The sequence below is a fragment of the Zootoca vivipara genome, chromosome 2, assembly GCF_963506605.1.
Source record: "Zootoca vivipara chromosome 2, rZooViv1.1, whole genome shotgun sequence".
Taxonomy (NCBI): domain Eukaryota; kingdom Metazoa; phylum Chordata; class Lepidosauria; order Squamata; family Lacertidae; genus Zootoca; species Zootoca vivipara.
The window spans coordinates 52,347,466-52,371,699 of record NC_083277.1 but is presented as its reverse complement, the minus strand read 5'-3'; the positions used below and the strand labels follow the sequence as shown (position 1 = coordinate 52,371,699).

At 45.9% G+C, this 24,234-nt stretch overlaps 1 protein-coding gene across 2 annotated transcripts; it reads left to right on the top strand.

Annotated features, from left to right (window-relative positions):
• The first annotated feature begins 308 nt into the window (after positions 1-308).
• On the top strand, positions 309-24,009 carry PARP3 (poly(ADP-ribose) polymerase family member 3). 2 transcript variants are annotated; one of them, XM_060271520.1, is made up of 11 exons: positions 309-1,047; positions 4,954-5,213; positions 6,307-6,432; positions 12,785-12,979; positions 14,316-14,451; positions 15,592-15,818; positions 17,422-17,589; positions 17,805-17,891; positions 19,024-19,201; positions 20,496-20,642; positions 21,995-24,009. In XM_060271520.1, the coding sequence occupies exons 2-11, from the start codon at positions 5,013-5,015 to the stop codon at positions 22,258-22,260; spliced, it is 1,731 nt and encodes a 576-aa protein (XP_060127503.1). In that variant the 5' UTR covers positions 309-1,047; positions 4,954-5,012; the 3' UTR covers positions 22,261-24,009. The 2 variants fall into 2 exon arrangements, with proteins under 2 accessions (XP_060127503.1, XP_034961972.1); XM_035106081.2 differs by having other exon boundaries at positions 314-1,047; positions 21,031-22,137.
• Positions 24,010-24,234: the final 225 nt, after the last annotated feature.

Below are 24,234 nucleotides of genomic sequence, written 5' to 3'. Positions count from 1 at the left end.
GCGAAGCTGAGACTGGTGGGTTGGCAGCGTCACGCCTCCTTCTGCCGGGTTCGCTTTCATTGGTCCGTAGAGTCAGCTACCTACCTTCTTTAATGGTCCGCTAAGCCGCTCGTCTTGCTGTAGAAGCGGGTGACTGGGCAAGCGCGGTGCGCTCCCTTTGCTCGGTAGGCGGGGAACGCACAGGCAGGGCGCGCGCAGCTTCTGCATTGTGCTTCGCGCACCAGTTGGGGGCGGGCTTGGAGTGGCAGCAGCGGCGTCGCGGGGGAGCAATTCCCGCGGGGAACGGTGTGCTTGCACCTTTGCATACCCGGACTTTTGGGAGGCTTATGGCAGAAGAGGGGAGGCGAGGGGTGGGAAGGCGGCGGCGGTGCTGGGAGGCACAAGAGGCCAGCTGGCGAAGTGGGTGGGGACGTGGGTTAGCCCGCGAAATGAGCAGGGCGGGTGAACCACAGAGCTATGCAAAGCCGGGGGCGCGAAGAGGCCGCAGATTTCTCGTGCAGCTTTCTAATTTGCACGAGATGACGTGAATCAAAAGTTTCCCCTTCTGGATGCCCTTGTTTTCAGGGACATGCCCAACCCTCAATCCCTGGTGCTCTCATCTCTGTTCATTCATGCATGGGAGATGGGGTTTTTTTTAAAAAAAATAAAACATAATTTTAATTTAGTGCCCAAACAGTGAGTGGATGCAGAAGAAATTGCTTGGTCTCTGCGCCCCCTCTGCTGGTCCGGCTTTTCTAGCACGCGCTTGACGGTCTGCTCGGCGTGCAACCGGGCGCTGCTGCTCAGCCCCTTCCTTGCCTCTGAGCTGGGCTGGCTCCTTCCCCGGGAGGCGTTTTGCTGCAGCCGCTGATCGAAGGCTGAGGTCACCAGGCGGGAGGAGGGGACGGCAAGCGAGGAAGAGGGAAAGCCCAAGCGGCAGATCTCGCCCTCCGACTTGCCCAAACTTGCCCTGCCACTTTGCCTGGCTTCTTTTTGCCGGCCTCTTGACCCTCCGCGTCTAGGAGGACCACCGAGCTACGAAGAGCCGTTGCACCCACCCACACCGCGGTGAGTTCTGCTACTCTGGGCAGGCGGGAGGTGGGGTTGGGAGTAAATAAATACAGGTAGCTGGATGGCGGTGACTGGCCTTTTATCTTGATTGTCTCTGGTTCGTTCCCAAAGCGACAGTCGGGGAACGTGGACAGAATCCGTAGCTGCCTATACCGGATCTGTTTTCTTCAAATTAGAGAAAGGTGCAGGAGACGTCCTCAAGCAACGTACAGCCTCTGTATCTTGATAACGGGATACTGCGGGTTCCTTTTAATCCGGGCTGGAACCTCTGGGGTAGTTGCGCCCTCGCTGGCGCTGATCCTAAGCGAGTACTTGACAGGGCTGTGCGCTTTTTGCTTTGACCCTCCTCCGCAAGTTAATGGGTCGCTGCCCACTTTTTAAAGGGCAAATCCCCACACAGCATTCTTTGAGTGCAAACGCCTATCTGCCACCTTAGTCTTCAGAAAGAAGAGCAGGATAGAAATACAGTAAATAAATTATTTCCCCTTACTCCCCCACACACATTATGTTCCACAATATTAATACATCTGTATTGGTGGGCAGGTGGGCCAGCAAAAATTCTTCATAGCTTGAAACCTTTGGCGAAATTATTTGCAATTCTTCCAAAAGTTGTGCAGTTCAGAGACTACCTGTGAAAGCAGCCAGTGGGCTGCCCATCCGTAGTATGATGCCAATACTGTATTGGCTCTTAATTGCCCCACCCCATGCCCACCAAAAGACCATTTGCGCTTTTCATTTGTGCATCAAGAGTGCATACTTGCCATCATCAGGGTATGTACGCTATACATTTTGCATACAGCAGGCTATGGATGATTGCTGACATGACTCAGGTTTTTTTTCTTTCTGATAAGATTTGATTGCTTTTTGTTTTTTAAATCTTTGCTTTGTGTGGTTTGGCTTGCTTGTTTGAGTATGCTGTTTATTCAGCAAGCTCCTTTCTGGACCAAATCTGTTGAGCTTGCTGTATACTGTCACCAGAGTGGGGTACCCCAGCCAGATGGGTGGGGTATAAATAATAAAAATTATTATTATTGCGCAGACTGGTTTTTACGGAGTCGGGAGGTGCAGATAACAAAACAACCCTTTTATGAGGCAGCTATTTCTCTCAATTTTAAGATGTTAAATAATACTAAAGAACAGGATTTTCTACTAGATTTGCACTAAATTCCTCAATTCAAGGTGCAAATCACTTTCTTAATTTGAGCAGGAGGATACAGTACTAGCATGAAGGCAAAGGAAGTTGCTTCTGCCTCTTCATTAATATAGGTAGCAAAGCATAGAGGCAAGTCCAGTGATCCTGAAAGATAAGAACATTTGCATAATATTGATCTGTCTACTTCTGTTATTTGATATCTATATTGGTTTTGTAGTGAAACTAGTGAATGTACACATGGTTGAGTCCTAGCATACCGTCTCCCAGAACACGGTATGTAGATAGGGTGGACCCAGGAGCACTGGCAGACTTTGAGCAGTTTATTACTCAAATAATTTTGTTCTGAGTTCAAAGAGCACTGGTGCATCTCGAGGACTGCTTGCTGGATACCATACATTCATCTGTTGTTAGCTGGTCTTACATTTCTGCCTCCAACCCTGCTACATAGCAATGATGTTACATTTCAAAACCTTGCATCACTGTACCTGGCTTTGAGAAAACTTGTTTGTTTATTCCTCATCTTGTGGCTAAGCTCCCCACACACCAATTGATGAGGGTCTGGGCAGACCATTCATGTTTTTCCTAACTGTTGTAGCAATTGTGATGCGCTGTGTTAGACGCTGTATGGCTGTTTTTATTAATATTGCATTTTATTGTATTACAATTAGAATTCAAATTGTACCACAATAAAACATAAGAAATAAAAAGCTGCCAAAACACAGTTAAAAATCAATGTGAATATTTAGTGAGGTAGATGTGTTGTTTCTCATCATTAGCCACCAATTCATAGATGCTCCATGGACCACCAGACTGAAGCTCATGGACCATAGTTTGGGAATTGCTCGCCTGGTCCCTGTGCATGCTTTCTTGATGCCATCTGATCCCATCCACCATCTCACCTGCTATTCTCTCTCACCTCCACCAGATAATCAGTCTCTGTTTCTCTGACTCCTTCCTCTACTGTGTTCAAGCATGCAATTATCTCACCTGTTCTCAAACAGCATCCGTTGGTTCACCTTTCCTCTCCAAGTCTTACCTTCTGGCTATAATGCTTGTAAAATCCGTTATATTATATGCAAGTATACTGTTTCTAAAGCCTAGAAAAGACTGTTCCCTCTTGTGCAATAAAGCTGTGACTTGTTAGTGAAAGCTGTGCACTGTTACTGAAATAGCATGAACATAACCGTGCACTTACAGTTGTGACTCATTAGGAAAATATTCTGCTGCCATTGACTGTCAGTCAGCTTTATGCAAGTTAAAAGTTGGTTCCTTGCCTGTTCCTGGCATTGGATTAGCAAATCAGAATGTAAAACGCTTGGAGTAGCTGACAAACCTACAGGTGATGAGAAGCATAATAAGGTCCAGCCGAAGGTTCCAAATTTCCCGAGGCTGATTTGTTAACAGATTGATACAGTTAAAACCCAAAAAGGAAGATCTGCTGTCCAAGTAATAAAGGTCTGAACTAACGGGGTGATTAGGAAGGAGAGGGCTTGTGCTGTTTGTGACATGGCAGCAGAACTGTGAGTCATCTATGAAACCGGCATTTGGCTCTGATAGTTGTCGTATGGCTGTTTGCCTAGGGTGTGGGCTTTGGGGCCTAGGACTAAAGACAACATGTTCATCTCTGTGGCACAAAGGTGTGCACTTCCCTCCACTGTGTTAGATTAGAGTGCTGCTGTTGTTTCATACATAATCAATTTGCTTGTTGAGCTTGTACATTTACATAATATTCTATGGCTGCGCACACACCATACATTTGAAGCACGCACACACCCCGCACAGGGAATCCTGGGAACTGTAGTTTATCCCTCACAGAGCTACAATTCCCAGAGCTATGGTTCCCAGGATTTTTTAGGCAAAGGTATGTGCTTTAAATATGCTTTCCCTGTATGGTATGTACACAGCCGCCCTATAGCTATATGCAGCATTTGCTAGATCTGAGCAGAGTGCACAGCCACACTCAGAATTCTCATATGTGGGAATGTCATCCAAATCGGAGCTACATTATGCAAATCGGAGCTACATTATGCTAGCAGGAGCACACACCTTGGGGTCTTGGCTGTTGTAATACCCAGCAGTGTACTGTTGCCGCTAAGTCAGTCTTTCTGAAACTCTGTGTTTTGCCAGAGTTTTATTGAAGAGTCTGATCAGTAGGCAAAAAGGAAGTACTCCAGTATTCCTTTAAAATTTAAAATTCCTTTAAAATTTATTTAATGGTAACGCTTGAAGTAGACAAGTCCTCTCCCTGTTCTCACTTAAACAAAATCACAGAGAAGGTCAGTTTGGGCTATTTAGGGACTGGTACTTCTAGTACGTTCTAGTGGGACGCAGGTGGCGCTGTGGGTTAAACCACAGAGCCTAGGGCTTGCCAATCAGAAGGTTGGCGGTTCGAATCCCCGCGATGGGGTGAGCTCCCGTTGCTTGGTCCCAGCTCCTGCCAACCTAGCAGTTCGAAGCACGTCAGTGTGCAAGTAGATAAATAGGTACCACGCCAAGCGGGAAGATAAACTGCGTTTCCGTGTGCTGCTCTGGTTCACCAGAAGCGGCTTTGTCATGCTGGCCACATGACCTGGAAGCTGTACGCCGGCTCCCTCAGCCAATAACGCAAGATGAGCGCCGCAACCCCAGAGTCGGTCATGACTGGACCTAATTGTCAGGGGTCCCTTTACCTTTACTTCTAGTGACCTCCTGAGTCCCTTAAGTCTGTCTGTGCAAAGAATTAACTTGCCTCCATTTATTTATCTTTGCAGTTGAATAAGAGCAGCAGCCTGACTCCTTTGGGAAACAGGGTAAGGCTCTGGAGGGAACGATGCCGCCAAAGCGCAAGGCCCCTGCCCAAACCAGGGCAGCAGTCAAGGGCAAGAAAGTGAAACAGGAGCCGGAGCTAAAGGCTGAACCTGAAGAAGACAGTTTCCGCTCCACCGTGGAGGCACTGAAGGCAGCTCCCAAAGAGAAGCTCAAGGCCAAAATTGACTCTGCCTGTCAGCTGAGCGACGTTAATAGCGCCAAGGTGAGAGCAAAGCTCTGGCTGAAGTGTTCCCTGAGCCCAGCATCCATTGGGGGTGGGGAATGGGTCATAGTGTAGCATAATGGGAGTCCTCCTGTCTCTTGTGGGCACCTGTGGTGGGGCAGTGAAGGTCAAAGTACACACTGAATCTTGAAGCTTCTCTCTTTTCCTGAAGCTTTTCTTTGCCTTCCTTTAGCAGGGCAGCCAGGGCTGCATGTCCCAAGTCAGGCATAGGCAAACTTGGCCCTCCAGATGTTTTGGGACTTCAATTCCCATCATCCCTGACCATTGGTCCTGCTAGCTAGGGATTATGGGAGTTGAAGGCCAAAAACATCTGGAGGGCTGAGTTTGCCTATGCCTGTCCCAACTAGAGGCGGGGGGGAATTAATGGAACCAAAAATTGTCCCGTCCCCCCACCAGAGCCTTATTAGAATTAGACAGTGTTCAGGACCCTTTCTGCCCATTTGTCTTCTGCATAGATCTTTTAGCAAAAGCTACTAATCAAGGCTTTTTTACTAATTAGGGATGCGGGTGGCGCTGTGGCTTAAACCACAGAGCCTAGAGCTTGCCGATCAGAAGGTCGGCAGTTCGAATCCCCGCGACAGGGTGATCTCCCATTGCTCGGTCCCAGCTCCTGCCAACCTAGCAGTTTGAAAGCACCTCAGAGTGCAAGTAGATAAATAGGTACCGCTGCAGCGGGAAGGTAAACGGCGTTTCTGTGTGCTGCTCTGGTTCGCCAGAAGTGGCTTTGTCATGCTGGCCACATGACCTGGAAGCTGTACGCCGGCTCCCTCGGCCAATAACATGAGATGAGCGCCGCAACCCCAGAGTTGGTCATGACTGGACCTAATGGTCAGGGGTCCCTTTACCTTTACTGATCAAGGTGGGGATGCCATTGGGAGACTCCAGCCAGACTAGGAATTTATCCTCTTGGATTCCGGCCTAGACTATTATAGCACTTGGTATTGTACTCTTTAAGTGCTGGGTTCTGGTTGTACTCCCGTTTTGCCAGATGTCAATCACAGGCTGGAATTTAGCCATGCAGAGGTTGCTGTGGGTGTCTTAGGGGCGTTCATGTTGCCTGTTACAATTTTAGATTCACGAGGACTACGATTGCATGCTGAACCAGACCAACATTGGCCACAATAACAACAAGTTCTACATCATCCAACTCATAGAACAGAACGGGAAGTACAGCTGTTGGAACCGCTGGGGCCGTGTGGTGAGTAGCTTGCCCTCAGGATGGGCCACTGCAGTTGTTCTTTTCTCAAAAATCTGTGTGGGTGGGTGGTCTTCATCTCTCTAAGACGGACACAATTATATACAGCTGTGGCTAGTGATGCCTAGCACTGGAATAAAGGGGGAAGGATAGCCCAAACCTTAGCCAATTTAAAGTAAAGCTTTAACTCTTCCAGCAATGTTTCCTGAATGACAGTTTGCAGAGCCATAACACGTCCAGACCCTGTGCTTGCTATTAGTGTTCCTAGCCATATTTATTGCTTAATATTCCCCAGGTTGGTTAAAAGATGCGAGATGCGGGAGAGAGTGAGTCGAGAAAGTCGAATGAGCAGGAGTTGGAACTAAGGAAAGGAATGGTTTCACATACGTGACACCTAAGTGTTAGGGCCTCTGGGCTCCATTTAAGTGGTACAAGATTCCCTGGGGTTAAGTGGCTATGGAGCTGAGATCATCCAGTTCTTATGCTGAAGCAAGCTGACTACTGCTGCTGCCATAAAACTATTTACAAGGTTGTAAACACCTTTAGCCTGGTAATGTGAATTCTCGCTTCGCTTAGCCTAGAGCTGTTGGTGTATCAGGCACAGTGTTTCAGCGGACTTGCCACAGATAATGGTTTCACAAAATAATGGTCTAATTCAGGTATGCTCTTGTAAAATGACTCCCTGTTAACTCTTGAGCCTGGAGTAGCCAAACAGGCTGCCCTCCAGGTGCTGTTAGACTACAACTCCCATCAGCCCCAGCAAGTGTGGCCCAAAGGTCAGAGATCATGGAAGAAGTAGTGTAGCAGCATCTTGAGGACACCATGCTTTGGGCACTGCCACACATTTCTCCCTTTTATTTGCCCTGCTTTCTTAATATTGCAAAAGCCTGGTTTATGTTTGGGGGGGCGGCAGAACTGAGCTACCTGCATTGTGATTGGTCAGTGAAGTGTTAGATTAGAGTGCTGCTGCTGTTTCATACATAATCAGTTTGCATGCTGAGCTTGTACATTTACATAATATTCTATGGCTGCACACACACCATACATTTGAAGCAAGCACACACCCCACACAGAGAACCCTGGGAACTGTAGTTTATCCCTACAGAGCTGCAATTTCCAGAGCTATGGCTCCCACTCTACACTGACTGCCACATAGAGACACACACACACCGCATCACTTCTTTGGAGACCAAGGTAAGGAGCTGAAGTTATTAGCTAGCTTTCTCTTATTCCAGAGGCTAATGGCTCTGATAGGCCCGTTGCAGTTCTTCAGAGAACGCAAATACATGTTTATGTATTCCAGAGTGGCCCCTCTATGTGCTAGCTGGAAAATAATGGGAAAAGATGTTAGGTAAAATCTCTATAAGTTATTGTGAGAGGTTTAATGTGAAATCAAGCTAGTTTAAGCTTCTTGGTGTCTCTGGTATCTTCTCTTACATCGTGGATGTGGGCTTATATTATGGATGCACATTCTGTACTATTTTATTAATACTTTTGCTACAAGTTTGTCATGGTCTTTGGTGAAAACAATAAACATACAAACTAGAATGCCTGTGGATGGAGCGAGTTTCATTGCCAATTTCTTCTCTTTTTGCCTCTCATTCAGCATCCCTCCCAAGCTGGATTTGGTCCAGGTACCTCCAGTTTCTGACCCCTTCTTTATACACTCAGAAAGACTGATGTGGGAATTGTCTGAGCAACCCAAGGGATGGTTACAGTTTATCAGGAGTGTGGGCGCACCTTTACATTTGTATTATACAATGCCCAGTGCAGTTGTCCCTAGCCCACTGTTCTATCCACATGAGATGCTTCTTTAAAACAAAAACCATCACCCAACCCTAAGCTGACACACGGCTAGGTTTGGACTGCCAATATATCCTGGTCATATTTTGTGCAATTTCATATACGTGCCACGGTTGCCCTTTCCTATATTTCTATAGCTCATACATAATACCCCCTCCCACCTTCCCGTATCAGCTCAGCATGAGTGGCAGCTTATTTTGGGCTATCCTCAAGTGGGAAGTGCTTGTCTGTCACCTTCCTAAATCGGCCTTTCACAGCAATAACCCCAGAAAGCTCTCTTACTTGATTTGACATGTCATCTTTTACTAGAGCAGCTGCAAATCTGTGCAGCAGCATTTCTGGAAACACTTTAAAAAAACCACCATTCATCATGGATGAAGCTTACTTGGCTAAATGCCTCCCCGCTTTTGAACAAGGCAAACTGAGGGTGAAAAACAGCACAAGGGCTGGATGTGAGGACAAGGCTGAGTCTACCTGCATATGACAAACTGGAGTTAATCCAAGGTTTCAATCTACATTCATTTAATTAGGTGGTTAAAACAGGTATTAGATAGTGTAATTGACACAGGTTACTGGTGGGATTGGGCTTTCTGCATCATGAGAGTTGAAAGTCTAACCATAGACCAGACTAATCTCAAGAAATGGGCTTGTTTGCCCTCCAAATTGGTCTTGGATTAAAGGACTTTAATCTCAATTGGAAGGCTAGGAGAGGATTGCAGCATCCATATTGGCAATAGAAGGGGAACCTATGGTCACAGCCACAAAGCACATTTAAAGCAGTCAAGGTGGTGGGAATTGTAGCTCTGTGACGGGTGAATTACAGTTCCCAGGAGTCTTTGGGAGAAGCCAAAGTGGTATAAATATGCTTTAAATATATGGTGTGGATGTGACCTAAATAAGCAGCTCTTATCTGATGAGTATACATACAGCCTCTGAAACCATGACCAAGCAGGATGGACCTCTGAGCTAAAAGGAGGCCCCTTTTAAATTGATGCTAGGAAGAAATCTCATGGCTGCTGTCAAGGAGCATCTAAGCCAAAATAAACCCCTTCTGAATAATTTGGCATAAATAGAGATTGCAAACAGAAACTAACCATAGCTTTAACTTTCCGTACTCGCTGTAGCTGGCGTTATAGTAGCATGGCTGCAACCGTCTCCTTGAGGAGCAGATGAACAAACCAGCTAATTTAGCCGCTCCTGTGGTTTTAGCGGTTGCCGATAAGAGCAATTAGATGCATTTTCTCCCCATGCTATTTTTATAGTCTACCTACGTAAGTCTTATACAAACTGCTTCCCTGCTTTAGCTTAAGGCCAAAGCAATAAAGGAATTCCTTTTGCTCCACCCATTCATTGGCAGTGCCCCAGTCCACCTCAGTGCTTTCAGCTCTACGTCTTTTGTCCCTGGAATCTGGATTCTCTACAACTGTGACTTTTTCTGTTTCCTAGCTCTCCCGTCTCTCTCTGCTTGTTGTATGATTCATCATTCCAGCCTCCTAGCCAATCAGAAGGACAGTAGAAGCTAACTCCAGACACAGGCACACTGTAAATTTAGGTTTGCGCAATGAAAGTGGATTCAAGTGCTCAAGTGCAACAAAACCACTTTTAAAACAATATAGATACAGATATATAGATGTCTTTTGCAGTTAGGAAAGTGACAGGGAAATGCACTATAAAGTATTGGATAACAACAGATGGACAGGCAGGCACATGACTTCCCCACAAACAGATAAGGATGAATGTTCATTGTCATATAATCTTCCTGCAAACAAATGAGAAGGATTTGTTTGCAAGCAAATTGGGATGAATGCTCAATAAACAGGTTGCCTGGAGGAGTCCACAGTTTTGCTAAGTTACTCTCCCCCCCCCCCCCCCCGCTCTCACACATGGACATGGTAACTAAGCTTCATTCCACCCCCAGGTTAGTTTCCTGGGCTGACCTATTACACCTTCTACGACCTTTTGAGTCCCCTGGCCAGAACTGCCTCCATAAACAGATGACAAACATTCTATAAAAACTAATACAAAATTTCCTTTACAGTAGGGGGGGAAATGCATATAAAATATTTAAAGAGGAACAATATGTACAGCTGTTTACATACCCATGCTAAAAACCTGAAAGCCAAGTTGATTTAGAGGACCTGGTGCAAGAAAAATATACAGTATGGCTCTAGGACAGGGGTAGGCAACCTAAGGCCCGGGGGCCAAATGCAGCCCAATCGCCTTCTCAATCCGGCCTGTGGACTTTCCGGGAATCAGAATGTTTTTTTACATGAGTAGAATGTGTCCTTTTATTTAAAATGCATCTCTGGGTTATTTGTGGGGCCTGCCTGGTGTTTTTACATGAGTCGAATGTGTGCTTTTATTAAAAACATATCTCTGGGTTATTTGTGGGGCATAGGAATTCCTTCATTTTTTTTTTCAAAATACAATATAGTCCGGCCACCACATGGTCTGAGGGACGATGGACTGGCCCATGGCTGGAAAAGGTTGCTGACCCATGCTCTAGGAGGTTCATCCCAAACCTTGTTTTTGTTGTTTAGTCGTTTAGTCATGTCCGACTCTTCATCACCCATGGACCAGAGCACGCCGGGTACTCCTGTCTTCCACTGCCTCCCGCAGTTTGGTCAGACTCATGTTGGTAGCTTCGAGAACACTGTCCAACCATCTCATCCTCTGTCGTCCCCTTCTCCTTGTGCCCTCCATCTTTCCCAACATCAGGATCTTTTCCAGGGAGTCTTCTCTTCTCATGAGGTGGCCAAAGTATTGGAGCCTCAGCTTCAGGATCTGTCCTTCCAGTGAGCACTCAGGGCTGATTTCCTTCAGAATGGATAGGTTTGATCTTCTTGCAGTCCATGGGACTCTCAAGAGTCTCATCCAGCACCATAATTCAAAAGCATCAATTCTTCGGCGATCAGCCTTCTTTATGGTCCAGCTCTCACTTCCATACATCACTACTGGGAAACCCATAGCTTTAACTATACGGACCTTTGTCAGCAAGGTGATGTCTCTGCTTTTTAAGATGCTGTCTAGGTTTGTCATTGCTTTTCTCCCAAGAAGCAGGCGTCTTTTAATTTTGTGACTGCTGTCACCATCTGCAGTGATCAAGGAGCCCAAGAAAGTAAAATCTCTCACTGCCTCCATTTCTTCCCCTTTTATTTGCCAGGAGATGATGGGACCAGTGGCCATGATCTTGGTTTTTTTGATGTTGAGCTTCAGACCATATTTTGCTCTCCCCTCTTTCTCTCTCATAAAGAGGTTATTTAATTCCTCCTCATTTTCTGCCATAATTTTATCTTCATATGCCTTTGCTTTTGTTGGAGAGAGATTCCAATATTTAAGAACCTTAAAACAAATGCTGATCTGAGAAGATTCCAGGCAAAATGAAAAAGGGAGACGGAGTGGGGAGAGAAAAAAGAAATATAGAATTAGGCACATGTTATTAGCTACTTCACTAAAACTTTTATGAGAATCTTGAGGTGCTGTAAGAAATAGAGGTAACAGCAAAAATAGAGAATGATTTCATCTATCCTGCAAGTCTCTTGCAGTGCACCAGGGTAATCATAAACGACGTCTACTCAGGAATAAGTCCCAATGAGTTCAATAGGGCTTGCACCTAGAAGATGGCAGCCTCAAATGCTAAAATGGCTCTTGGGCAGTATTTTTCTCTCTTTCTTTTTGCAAAAGCATCTCTGAGACACCCAGGTGATAAATCTGTGTGCCTCCAGACTCCAGCTGCTAATGACCTAAATTGAGTTTCCACTCTGGAGGCACTTTATATTTATTACAATTCATCGTTGCTCAGACATCGAGAGAAGTCACTCCTGGGTTATTTTCACCTTTCTAAAATATGCTGCGCTTGCAGAAGGTGGGGGAGGGGGAGGATTAAACACGCTAAGACTGGGAGCAAAGAATGCAAATGGGACTAAGTGGGCAGGGAAATCTACCTCCGCTTCAAAGTGGAGATTAAGGACTTCAGGGAACTGTTGCGTACAACAGAGAAGCCTGTACCAGAGACTCACTGTGTGTGCAATTGGCAGGCTAACTGTTTCCTCTGGGAAGGGCTGTAGCTTGGTGGAAGAACATGGATCAAAGACTGGATTGGTGGGTTGTGCTTTCTACAAAGAGGTTGTGGTCCCTTCAGAACCTACATACGCCAGCAGACAAGATGATGCAGGATGCCCTTCTAAAGCAGGCATCCCCAAACTGCGGCCCTCCAGATGTTTTGGCCTACAACTCCCATGGTCCCTAGCTAACAGGACCAGCGGTCGGGGAAGATGGGAATTGTAGTACAAAACACCTGGAGGGCCGAAGTTTGGGGGTGCCTGTTCTAAAGTGTACAATTGCATGCAAGGACATGTCCCCCTCTATAGGTTACCCTGCTTTGTGGAAGGTATGAGTGTTTCTGCCTGTGAGGATGGCTGTGTCCTTGCTCATCCTTTCCTGCCCTTCTTTCATTGCAGGACTAGGAAAGGAAGCACAAGATGCATGGGAGAAGACGCAGGAGTTTCTGTCTCTTGCTGATGTGCATTCCCTTTCCTCTTGTTGCTTGCAGGGAGAGGTAGGGCAGTCAAAACTCAACGCCTTTCCATCATTGGAGGAGGCCAAGAAGGATTTTGAGAAGAAATTTCGGGATAAGACCAAGAACAGCTGGGCTGACCGGGAGAACTTTGTGGCTCACAATGGCAAGTACACCTTGATTGAGGTGCAACATGCAGATGATGAAGAGGAGCAGGAGGTGACGGTGAAGGTACTGAGCCAAGGAATCCACCGGGAGCAGGCTGGCACACTAGGGAGAGGCATCATAAGTCAGTGCAAAACAGCAGAAACAAACAAAGCCTAATTGCAAACAGTCTAGACTAATACATTTACAATTAGGTTAGTTGATTTGCTGGCAGTGCAATCTGACTTGAAAGTGAGTCCTATTGAATTGACTTTCTCCTCTGTAAGCATGCCTAAGATTGCACGGTAAATCACTATGGTAAAATAAGTAACAGATTAATCAAACTAAAAAATAGTGGTCCAGTGCTTATCGGTCGTCCCAATACTTTGGCACACAGTGTCTAGAACACTCTAAGCCCAGGAGTGGGTTTACTTCTTATTTATTACTGTCCATATGGTTTTTTGGTGGTTTCAGAACATACGGGGTTGTGGACTTTTTGAAATGAAAGCACAAAGTTCAGGGAAGAGACCTGGGATGTGTCTGGGAGAATCTGGTCCCTGTCCTTGCATACCCATACACACACCATAGCTTTGGCCCAGGGACCAGTGGCAGGCCTCATTTGGAGAGCCAGATGGCTGATCCCTGGGCATTATAGCATCAGGCACCTCCTGTGGGCCGACCAGTGACCAAGGGAGTTCAGCATAGCATTAAGCTTCTCTGCTTGCCTGATTGAATTATCTGCCCTTTCCTCTCTCACCCACTGTTCCAGGGGTTCTCCTGATGCCCACCAGACCCAAGGGGTGAAGGGGGAGGGAAGGAGGGGGAAAGCCCCAATGCGCTAGCGGAAGTACTTGGGTGGGCTTCAACTGGCGGGACTATTTAGCTGAATCTGGCGCTGAGAGTGCCAGGTGAGTTCTGCTGGTGTGCCTGCACACCCCCAACCGAGTCGCCATTCTGCCTCTGCCCCACACCATTAGTAAGAGGCAGCAATACTGTCAGGAGAGGGGCAGAGCAGCAGCACCTGGTTAAGGCTCCTGGTTGAGGCTGTGTGTGATCTTCGATCACCCATCCAGTCCTCAAAAAGTTATCCTAGCAGCCTAATCACAGTCTGTCTCTCCCAGTTATTAATGATTTAGAGGACTCCTGCAGGTTTTCAAGGTCTGTGTGAGTTAAAGAACATGGATAAGCTCTTATAGTGAACTGTGTCAGGGTTGGTGGAGTTAATGGAAGTTAGTTAGCGTTTCCGTGCACAGGTCCATGTGCTCAAGGGTGCTTGCATAAGTCCTGTTGTTTTGAAAGGTGTTCACTGCCAGGTAAAAGCTTGTGTGTCCTGCTGTGAATCTAAGGATGAAGTCCAGCCCCACTAGAAGGAGCTGAATTGTGTGTACATCCAGACCCAGGTTGGTTCTTTCCTGTTTCCAAGGTGGACAGTGTAGATGGAGTGAAGCTGTCCAAGCAAAGGATACGGCCCTGCACCTTGGACAAGCCTACTCAGGAGCTGGTCTCGCTCATCTTCAGCAACGACATGTTTAACGACGCCATGCAGACCATGAATTTAGGTAAAGGGTCAAGGGATCTTTTGGTGGTGGGTTGGTTTGTTGTTGTTGTTGTTTGCTTTGCAGCAGGTTGCTGTTTGCTTTTCTGCTGCTCCAGAGAAGCGGACACGGAGCAATGGATTCAAACTACAAGAAAGAAGATTCCACCTAAACATTAGGAAGAACTTCCTGACAGTAAAAGCTGTTTGACAGTGGAATTTGCTGCCAAGGAGTATGGTGGAGTCTCCTTCTTTGGAGGTGTTTAAGCAGAGGCTTGACAGGCATATGTCAAGAATGCTTTGATGGTGTTTCCTGCTTGGCAGGGGGTTGGACTGGATGGCCCTTGTGGTCTCTTCCAACTCTATGATTCTATTATTCTAGGTGGGAGAAGCACCCAATGGCTTCAAGTTACAAGAAAGGAAAGTCCGACTAAACATTTGAAAAACTTTCTGACAGTAAGAGCTGTTCGGCAGTGGAACAGACTCCCATGAGAGGTGGTGGACTCTCCTTCCTTGGAGGTTTTTAAACAGAGGTTGGATACTTTAGCGGAGATTCCTGCATTGCAGGGTCTAGATGACCCTGGAGTCTATAATAATAATAATAATAATAATAATAATAATAATAATAATAATAATAATAATACCCCGCCCATCTGGCTGAGTTTCCCCAGCCACTCTGGGCGGCTTCCAACAGAACAGAACATTAAAATGCAATAATCTATTAAACATTAAAGCTTCCCTAAACAGCTTCCCCAGCTCTATGATATCTCCATCTTGCATGCGCTTGGCATCAAACATACATTATCTGATTACTGTGGTTTGGCTAATAGAGAAAGCTGGTATATATAGTTGTAACAGCATCAAGCTAAACCAATTAGTGAGAGAAAACTCTGTTATGGGGAGGAGGGAGAGGGAGAGAAGCTCAGGTCACCTGGACTGGTGAGATTTGATTCTATGGTCCTTGGCCACAAATGAAGACCAACCTGGGAAGAGCAGAAAATGGTTCAGTTACAGAGTGAAAAGGGGCATGAATAGAACTAAGTCGTGACGTTCTGATCCGGGTGGTTTCAGCTACTGATTTGTAGGATTCTTGGAAGTCCACAGAGTTGTTACACTGATCTCTGCCAAACTTCCTCGTGTCACCCTTTTTAATCCCCTTTCCCAGATGTGAAGAAGATGCCCCTGGGGAAGCTGAGCAAGCAGCAAATTGCCAAAGGCTTTGAAGCTCTGGAGGCCATTGAGGGAGCCCTGCAGAAGCAGCCGCCTTCGCAGAAGCAGCTGGAGGAGCTCTCCTCTCGCTTCTACACCATCATCCCCCACAACTTTGGGCGGGCTCGGCCTCCATCCATCAGCACTCAGGAGGTTGTCCAAGCCAAGAAGGACATGCTGCTGGTAAGGAGCTCTGAGAACTGGGGCAATCCCACCATCAGAGCAAGAGACATCTCTGTGCTGTGGAAGGCTCCGTCAAGAGTCTTGCATGCTCAATCTGCGAGACCAAGGCCTTGCCTACGCAGCAATGAAGTATCCTCGCTGCCTCAAGAATTCTGTACTGCTACGCTTCATTATCTGCTCTGACAGCCACAGGTTCTGTCTGGGGCCCAAAGCTGCCCAATGACCCTGTCAAACGAGGAAAATGGTGTGTTGGTAATTGGCCAGAAATGTGTTTTAAATGTTTGAGAGGGAATTCCAGTGGCCATAGGTTCTGCTATGCTGTGTCTACTGCACAGTCGTTTTCTACCTGTGCTAAAAGATAGCAGACTAAACATTTTAATATTAAACATAATAATGGAAGCCTTTGTAGCAGTTCAATTTACAGTGTTTAGTAAAGGTAAAACGGTAAAGCACCCCTGTTGCTCTGCCCCAGCTTCTGCAGTGTTTAGTACTATAGGAATGGGAGATGATACCACTACAAAAAGAAAGGAACATAGGATTCTGCCTTATACTGAGTCAGACCATGAGTCCATCTAGTAGCTGAGTACTGCTGACTCCCCAGGGTTTCAGATGGGAACATTCCCAACCCTACCTGGAGATCGAACCAGGGACCTTCTGCATGGAAAGCAGATGTTCCACCACTAAGCCGTAGCCTTGCCTGCAAACAATGGAAACACAGAAGCTGCCTTAGGCCAAGTCAGACCTTTTTTCCATGTAGCTCCATGTTGTCTACACTGATTGGCAGCAGCTCCCTGTGATGGACCATCTGCATGCAGCTGTTCTGCCAACAAGCTGCAGCCTTTCAAGGCTGAAGGGTATAATCTTGACAACCATGCCATTACTCAGACTAACAAAACAAAAAGGCCAATAACTCTGGTCCAGTTATGATTTTGCACTATAAGCCCTCAGTACCTAAAATGGCTGCTTAGTGTGTGCAGCCCTCAGGGTTAATAATCCCTTCTGCTATTGAGTTCAAGAGTCTCTCTTTCTTCATTTCATTTCATTTTGCTTGTTACATTTCTATGTGGCTTTTCACTCGCACAAATGACAAAGCAGCTCACAAGCTATAAACAGCAATAACATAATAGAACATCGCAATTAAAACATAAATCATATAAAATAAATAACAAATCATCAGTAAAGCAATTAGAAAATCATCTGTAAAACAGCCACCTTCTATAAAACACTGTTAACAAAGCAACTCAAACAAAGCCAAACAGCACAACCACAAGTCGTATGATAAGATTCACAAAGCACTACAGCGGTCATAATCTACAAAACAATATTAGCATTAGCAAACTAACAACCAAAAACAAAGACACACTGTTCAATTCACACACACCACCCCCAATAGCAATATTGAAAACATACGAAAAACCTTAACCTCCCCCCTTTTGCTTTCAAGCTAGAGCACCAATGAGATTTCCCTAGCTAAAAGGGCTACCAATACACAGCCCTAGGCATGTTTACTTGAAAGTGAGGTTCACATAGGATGGCAGTGTAAGTGTCAAATGGTTCCCCACCACCACCAGTGTTCGTGAAGATTGGTTCCCTTTCCTGATAGGTACTGGCAGATATTGAACTGGCCCAGAGTATGCAGGCCCAGAAGAAGAAGGAAGAGGAAGAAGAGGAGGAAATGAAGGTGGAAGAGGTCCCACACCCAGTGGACAAGGACTATGGGCTCTTAAAGTGCGAACTCACCCTGGTAGACCCATCATCGGAGGATTATAAGGTAGGGTGGCCCTGCAGGAAGCTTCCCAGTCTGGTTGCTGTGGTACTGTCAGGTACTATGCACACCCCTGTGTTAGACGCACAGGACCTCTGAAAAGTGGGGGCAGCATGCAGGGGGGAAATGTTGATTCTCTGCACTTTCCATTTTCCTCTGTCTGCCTCAGTGCTTTAATGATCACTTTCTTCCTCTGCTTCTCTCCTGCTCCCTGCAATTAGCTGATTGTAAACTACGTAGAGAAGACAGGCTGCACTTATCGGAAGCTTCAAGTCCTGAACATCTGGAAGGTGAACAGAGAGGGTGAGGTAAGGTCAACCGGCAGGGCCCCTTCCCTTCTGTTAACTGACTGTGTACTTCTGCCAGTTGCCTGAAATTGGCTTCTGTCTTTGAGCAAAGCCACCCAGAGCATCTCACTTTGCAGCTGCCTCTGGCACCAGACAGAATAGACCTAGGAGCATAGCAACAAGGAAAGGCCCTGAATGGCAGTTCCTGGCTTATTCCCCTTTGGTTCCAGCAGTGCCAGGATCCCTTGTGGAACATAGGGAGCTGTCTGAAATGGAGCCCTTCAAGCTCAGAATTCCAGCACTGGCTGGCAGTGTCTCTCCCGGGGTTTTAGGCAGGGGTCTCTATGGGACCTTTTACATGCAAAGCATGGCCTCTCCTGCTGAGCCTCAGCCCTTCCCCCATTGTGCTGGTCAACAGCCCTTGGGCATCTGTCAGTCTGTATAGCAGCAGGGCCCATAATGAACCTAGCAGGTGCTTTTGTGTAAAGAGCTACGACCCTCTGTTAGTGGCTAGGTATCGCCCACAGCACTGCGGGTGCCAGCCAAAGCAGACCGATGCTGTCTAGAGAACTTGTATGTTGTGGGGCAGTGCCCAAATGTCAGTGGTGCTGGAAGTGCTCTTTGGATGTAGTTGAGAAAAGGCAGCTTTAGATTCCCAAGACCCAGAGTGGCTATATGGGGGCAGAAGAGACCAGAGGTCCTCTAGTCCAGCTACAACCCCAAAGGAGGACTCTTTGCCTCTTAACACACCGTTGTCACTGTGGATCAGGGATGGGGGAACTCAGGTCAGGGAGAAGCAGGGGGATGTGGCGCTCCATGCCTCTCTATCTGACCCCAATTTATGCGAGTGAAAATACAATCAGCATCTGAAGGAGAAAGCTTCTTCCCCACTTCCTTTTTCGGTAAAGGTGTCTCTGGTAGGCGGTAGGTTGGTGTTGGGAGGGAGTGGAGAAGAGGACATGTTCTCACCAGTTCATGTTCCATAGGCACCCTGCTACATGTGGCTGACTTCAGCTTTGCGGTGTGTGCAAGCCATGCTCAGTGCAACAGAAGGCTTGTCTTGCTGCCCAGGAGCATAAAATTGCACCCTTCACATGGAGGGAGAGCTCTGCTTGCTGAACCTTTCTCTATTCCCACCCCGTTCTGCTAACAGGGCAACCGTTTCAAGGCTCACGGCCACCTGGAGAACAGGCGACTGCTTTGGCACGGCACCAACGTGGCTGTCATTGCGGCCATCCTGAAGAGTGGTCTGCGCATCATGCCACACTCCGGCGGGCGGGTGGGCAAGGGCCTCTACTTTGCATCGGAGAACAGTAAATCGGCAGGATACGGTGAGGCAACCAACACTCTGTGCTCCCTTTGGGTTGCAAGGGCTGTCTCCCCTCTTGTTCTTTCCACCGTTTTCTCAGTGGTTTGCTGCCTTGCTCTGCTGCTGCTTCTCTGGTCTTAATAGTGGCAGGACAGAAGGCAGATCCATACAGATACCCCTGGTCCATGTTGACCTGCTTTTAAAAGCTGCCACTGCTACTTTTCGCATATATAGATATAGATAAGAGAAAGGGAGGTAAAACTGAAAAGTGTGTATTTATATATCTGTATTTAACTGTTTCCATCAAGTGATCCTGGCTGTGTCCCTTCTGGCGCTTTCCACAAGCACTTAGGTCTTTTGTAACCTTGTAAACTGGAAATGAACCTTAGAGGCTTCTAGCACCAATTGGGTGACAACCTCTTCCAGATTGGAGAATGTACACCATGGTGGTATTTGGCTTTGCTCTAGCGGAAAGCACATCCTCTTCCAGAAGAAGAAGAGTTTGGATTTGATATCCCGCTTTATCACTACCCGAAGGAGTCCCAAAGCGGCTAACATTCTCCTTTCCCTTCCTCCCCCACAACAAACACTCTGCAAGGTGGGTAGGGCTGAGAGACTTCAGAGAAGTGTGACTAGGCCAAGGTCACCCAGCAGCTGCATGTGGAGGAGCGGAGACGCGAACCCGGTCCCCCAGATTACGAGTTTACCGCTCTTAACCACTACACCACACTGGCATCCCATTTTTTTGCCAATCCATTCTACTTTGATAAGACCACCCCAACCCCACTGAAAAAAAGGGCTTCTGGCAGTTATGAGGCAGTCCAGAACATTACAGGATGTGGCGCAGCAGGCTGCTAGCAACTTTTAGCCTGCTGAAGATCTAGGACGTGTGCATGTCTGTTTGGACCAATACAGAGTATTAGTGCACTAGCCATTCCTTCCTCATAGAAGCTGGAAGTTGGAGACGTCCAAATTAGCAGCCCCAGTTTGGAAGAGCAACTTCTTTGCTTTCATCCTATGCCATTCAGGAGGATGCAACCTGTGGTTGCATTTTTGAAGAGGATATTGTCAGCGCCATCTGAAAATAATACTATCCATGATGTCTGTCCTGTTAAGCAGAGATTATTACTATTTTTTGAAAGCTGGAATATGTTCATGATATATTCATCCTCCTACTTTCCTAATCCCACTGGATTTGTGTGCCTATGTGAAGCAGAGCACAGGGAAGGATACGGTACGGTGTATGTGACTTGAGCAGGCTACCTGCTGTCCGTCACTTTACCCACTGGGACCTCTTTTTCCTTCCTCTCCCCCAGTTGGCACCACCTCCAATAGAGTGGGGATTATGTTCCTGAATGAGGTGGCCCTTGGCAAAGAGCATCACATCACACAGGATGATTGTTCGCTCTGCAAGCCCCCAGATGGTTATGACAGTGTCGTGGCCCGTGGCGTGACTGAGCCAGGTAAGCCTGAAGGTTGGAAAGAAACAGTTGTGATGGTTTGCAGCCAATTATTATTATTGTTGTTATTGTTATTGTTGTTATTATTATTATTATTAATAATAATTTGTACCCCACCCATCTGGCTGGGTTTCCCCACTCTGGGCGGCTTCCAACAAAAATTTAAAATACATTAAAATGTCACACATTAAAAACTTCCCTGAACAGGGCTGCCTTCAGATGTCTTCTAAATGTCAGGTAGTTATTTATCTCTTTGACATCTGATGGGAGGGCGTTCCACAGGGTGGGTGCCACTACCGAGAAGGCCCTCTGCCTGGTTCCCTGTAGCTTTGTTTCTCGCAGTATGTATGTTAACCTCCCTCTCACTTTCTTTGTTTCTGGCTTGCCCCAGACCCTGCGCAGGATAAAGAGATAATCTTGGATGGGAAAAAAGTGCTGGTATCCCAAGGAAAGCCTGTTCCCATGGCTAAGTACAAGAGCTCCCACTTCGCCCAGAGCGAGTACCTGATCTACCAGGAGAGCCAGTGCCGCATTCGCTACCTTATTCAGCTCCGCTTCTGAGGTGTTTCTCGAGCGGCTCGCCTGCTGGGCCCTGCCTATTCAGCAAGGAGGTCCTCGTCTGCCTAGCACTGAACAGGCATGTGACTGTGATATGGCAGTCCGCTGTCGGACTGCCTTGGCTTAGCCAGCCATGTTTGTCAGCTCTTAGTGGTTCACTCAGGAATTCTGGGGTCCCAGCTGGGCTGAGGAAAGCAGAACCACTCTCCAGGTTCATTTTAGGACTGTGTTAGGCTCCATAATGCTGTACAGATGAAAGTCTGACAAGGTGAAGGCAACCAAATGTTGACAAGTGGCATCTCCTCCTCTCAGAGCACTTTAAGGCCTGTAAATAAAAGAATGTATGTTAAGCCCACCTAATGTCTTTCCTTCCCTGTTACTGTCTACCTGGGCACATAGCTAATATCCCCGTATACGGCCCACCCACTGTAGAAGTCAAGGTACACAGGGAAGCTAAATAAAGAAAAGGAATCTCTGAAGGCTGTGACTGGGTTCAAACGTGGCATGCTCAGACACGAACACAGTTACACACCCTAAGTGTCCTAAACCCACTATAGTCGCATCTTCCACTAAGTAATCCAGCAGAATTTGTATGATATGCTGCTGAGTCATACTGAAACGTCGTATTCCTTTGTGCATGCCCTGAGGTAAATGGGTTGTCGCACATCTGGCAAAGTGTGAATGGGCGGGGGCAATATGGGGTGGCATTTTGTTCTTCTTTCCTCCGTGCGGTCAAGGAACTGTTACTGCATTTACTTTATTTAAAATATTTAAACCCGCCTGTCGTCACAATGCAGTGCCGCACCGAGAAGCGATAATGAAAAATGTGAACAGGAAAATTAAAGGAGAGGATAAAACCCGCCACAGGAGCAGCAACAGCAACAATCGTCAAAATCCAGCCAGGCAATCAATCCCCTGTAAAAGGCCTGTTCGAATAGGTGGGTTTTCACTGTGCGCAAGGGCAATAAAAGAGAATGTTTGCACCAGAGACTCTGCACTTTCTGTTTCCATTTGTCTTCAGGCAAACTTAAGGAAGATCTTCTCCAGCTTGAATCTCTGTTGATTGAACTGAGGTGTGGTTTACTTTTTTTTTTTTAGCCTCATACATGGCATTGCTTGAGAATTCTAAGAAACAAACAAAAAATAAATCAGTTCACACATTCATCTTGATCCAAAATTTTGTCCAATGGTATATTTTCCTTACTTTGGGGTTTTTGTTTTTAATTTAAATGCAATACATTAAAAAGTGAGCTTTTTGAAATAAAAACAAAGGGTATAGGGTTTCACTATGTTAATTGTTAACAATTACAGTTTTCAAACTACTGTATTTTGTATAAATGAGATCTAAATTTCATTTTACTTGTCCATGGGAAGTCTACATGTTTCAGCAAGCAATACTTATATAGAGCCATACATTTATCTTTCTAATGCAGCAATATCAGTCTTTTAGCCATAGTAAAGGCATTTACGTTGTCCAGTTGTCAAATTCCATATAGTATGTATGTTCAAAATAGTATTGTCTTGGCAATTTTAGCTTCTTTCACCATCATATTTATATGATTCACTACTTAGCCCAGACTTAGTAAGTATAGGACATTATAAAAACGTGTTTAAAAGAAGCATCATCTTTATTACATCACCAACAAAATGCTGTCTTATACAACAGAAAATAATAATATTCGTATAGAAAAGGATTGTAATATTGGTCGTAATATAAGGTCCCCTGACACATTTGTTACACAGTAGAAGTTAAAAAATTATCCCATTGTTGAGGCAATATAGGAACCTCTCTTTATTCCATTCATTTCTTAACATCAAATTGACTTATATATAATAAATATCTATAAAAAGTAACCATAGTTTTTTTAAAATTTTAAATAATTTAACCAGTTCTAGTATTTCGGGTGTCTCAGAAGCTGAAAATGCTGCTGGTCCAAACAAAGAAGTTAACAAATGTAGCAGTAGATATTGCCATTGGGTTACATCCAATAGCTGATGTTTATTTCATAACATGGCGTATGTTAAAAATTCATCTTCATTATATATCAGTTGATCCAAAGTCAATATGCCCGCTTCAATCCAATTGTATCTGAACACAGATGAAAACCTGGTCTTTGATCTTGGGAACCATCATGAAAAAATTGGTTACAGTATTGTAAGAGGTGTGCAAATGTATACTGAACCAACATAATAAATAGTTCTATTTATATTCTTGGAGGATATGGGGATACTTACACAAATGGGTTTGGCTGTCACACAGTCCTTGAATATTTTGTACGCACAAAATGGTACACACAACAGGCATGCTAACGCTTTGTAGAAAAAGCTTGAACTTTCCTGGCAATCTCTTCTGATTTGGGAGAATTGCCATCGTATTCCTGCATACACTTTTCTCGGGGAGGAGAAAACACACTATTGGAATGGAATGCCATCATGAGGCTTTTTCTAGTAACTGTCTTATGCAGGGGAAATGGATGGCCATAGACTCCTGACCTTAGATTGAGGAGAGGAATTTGTGCCCCTCCAATCATTCCTGACAAGTGATTGGGGCTGGTGGAAGTTGGAGTCTGGCCACATCTGAAAGGTCACAGGTTCCTCGTCTCTGCCTTTAGAGGGAATGCTAGGGAAAGTATATGGCTTACTCTGAGCTCGGAAAAGTTAAGCAAGTTGTCAGGGATTCTTTAGCTGTGACTCCTGCATTTCAGGGGGTTGGACTAGATGACCCTCCGGGTCCCTTCCAACTCTACAATTGTAGAAGCTGGTGTAAGCCAAGATGAGGCTCACTGTATGCTTCTCCCAATTCTTTTTTTTTTTAATAAAAGGGTGAATGGTTTTTATTTTTTGCAAATGTCTGGGAGTCATAATCTCTCCTTATATATTTGTAGCTTCCATCACCATAGCATCACTGTGCCTCTCATGTATTTACAGAGGGAAATAACAATTATGGCTCTGTCTTTTTTACCCTCTGCATGCTTGAAGCCTGAAGCAGGAAAAGCTAGATTACATTATAGGGCTGCTTTTAATTTGTGTGAGTGAA

Coding starts and splice junctions, on each gene's coding strand:
- PARP3 (XM_060271520.1), top strand. CDS start 5,013: ATGCCGCCAAAGCGCAAGGCCCCTGCCCAAACCAGGGCAGCAGTCAAG. Junction 19,202..20,495: donor CAGTAAATCGGCAGGATACG/GTGAGGCAACCA, acceptor CCTCTCCCCCAG/TTGGCACCACCTCCAATAGA. Junction 20,643..21,994: donor CCGTGGCGTGACTGAGCCAG/GTAAGCCTGAAG, acceptor GTCACAATGCAG/TGCCGCACCGAGAAGCGATA.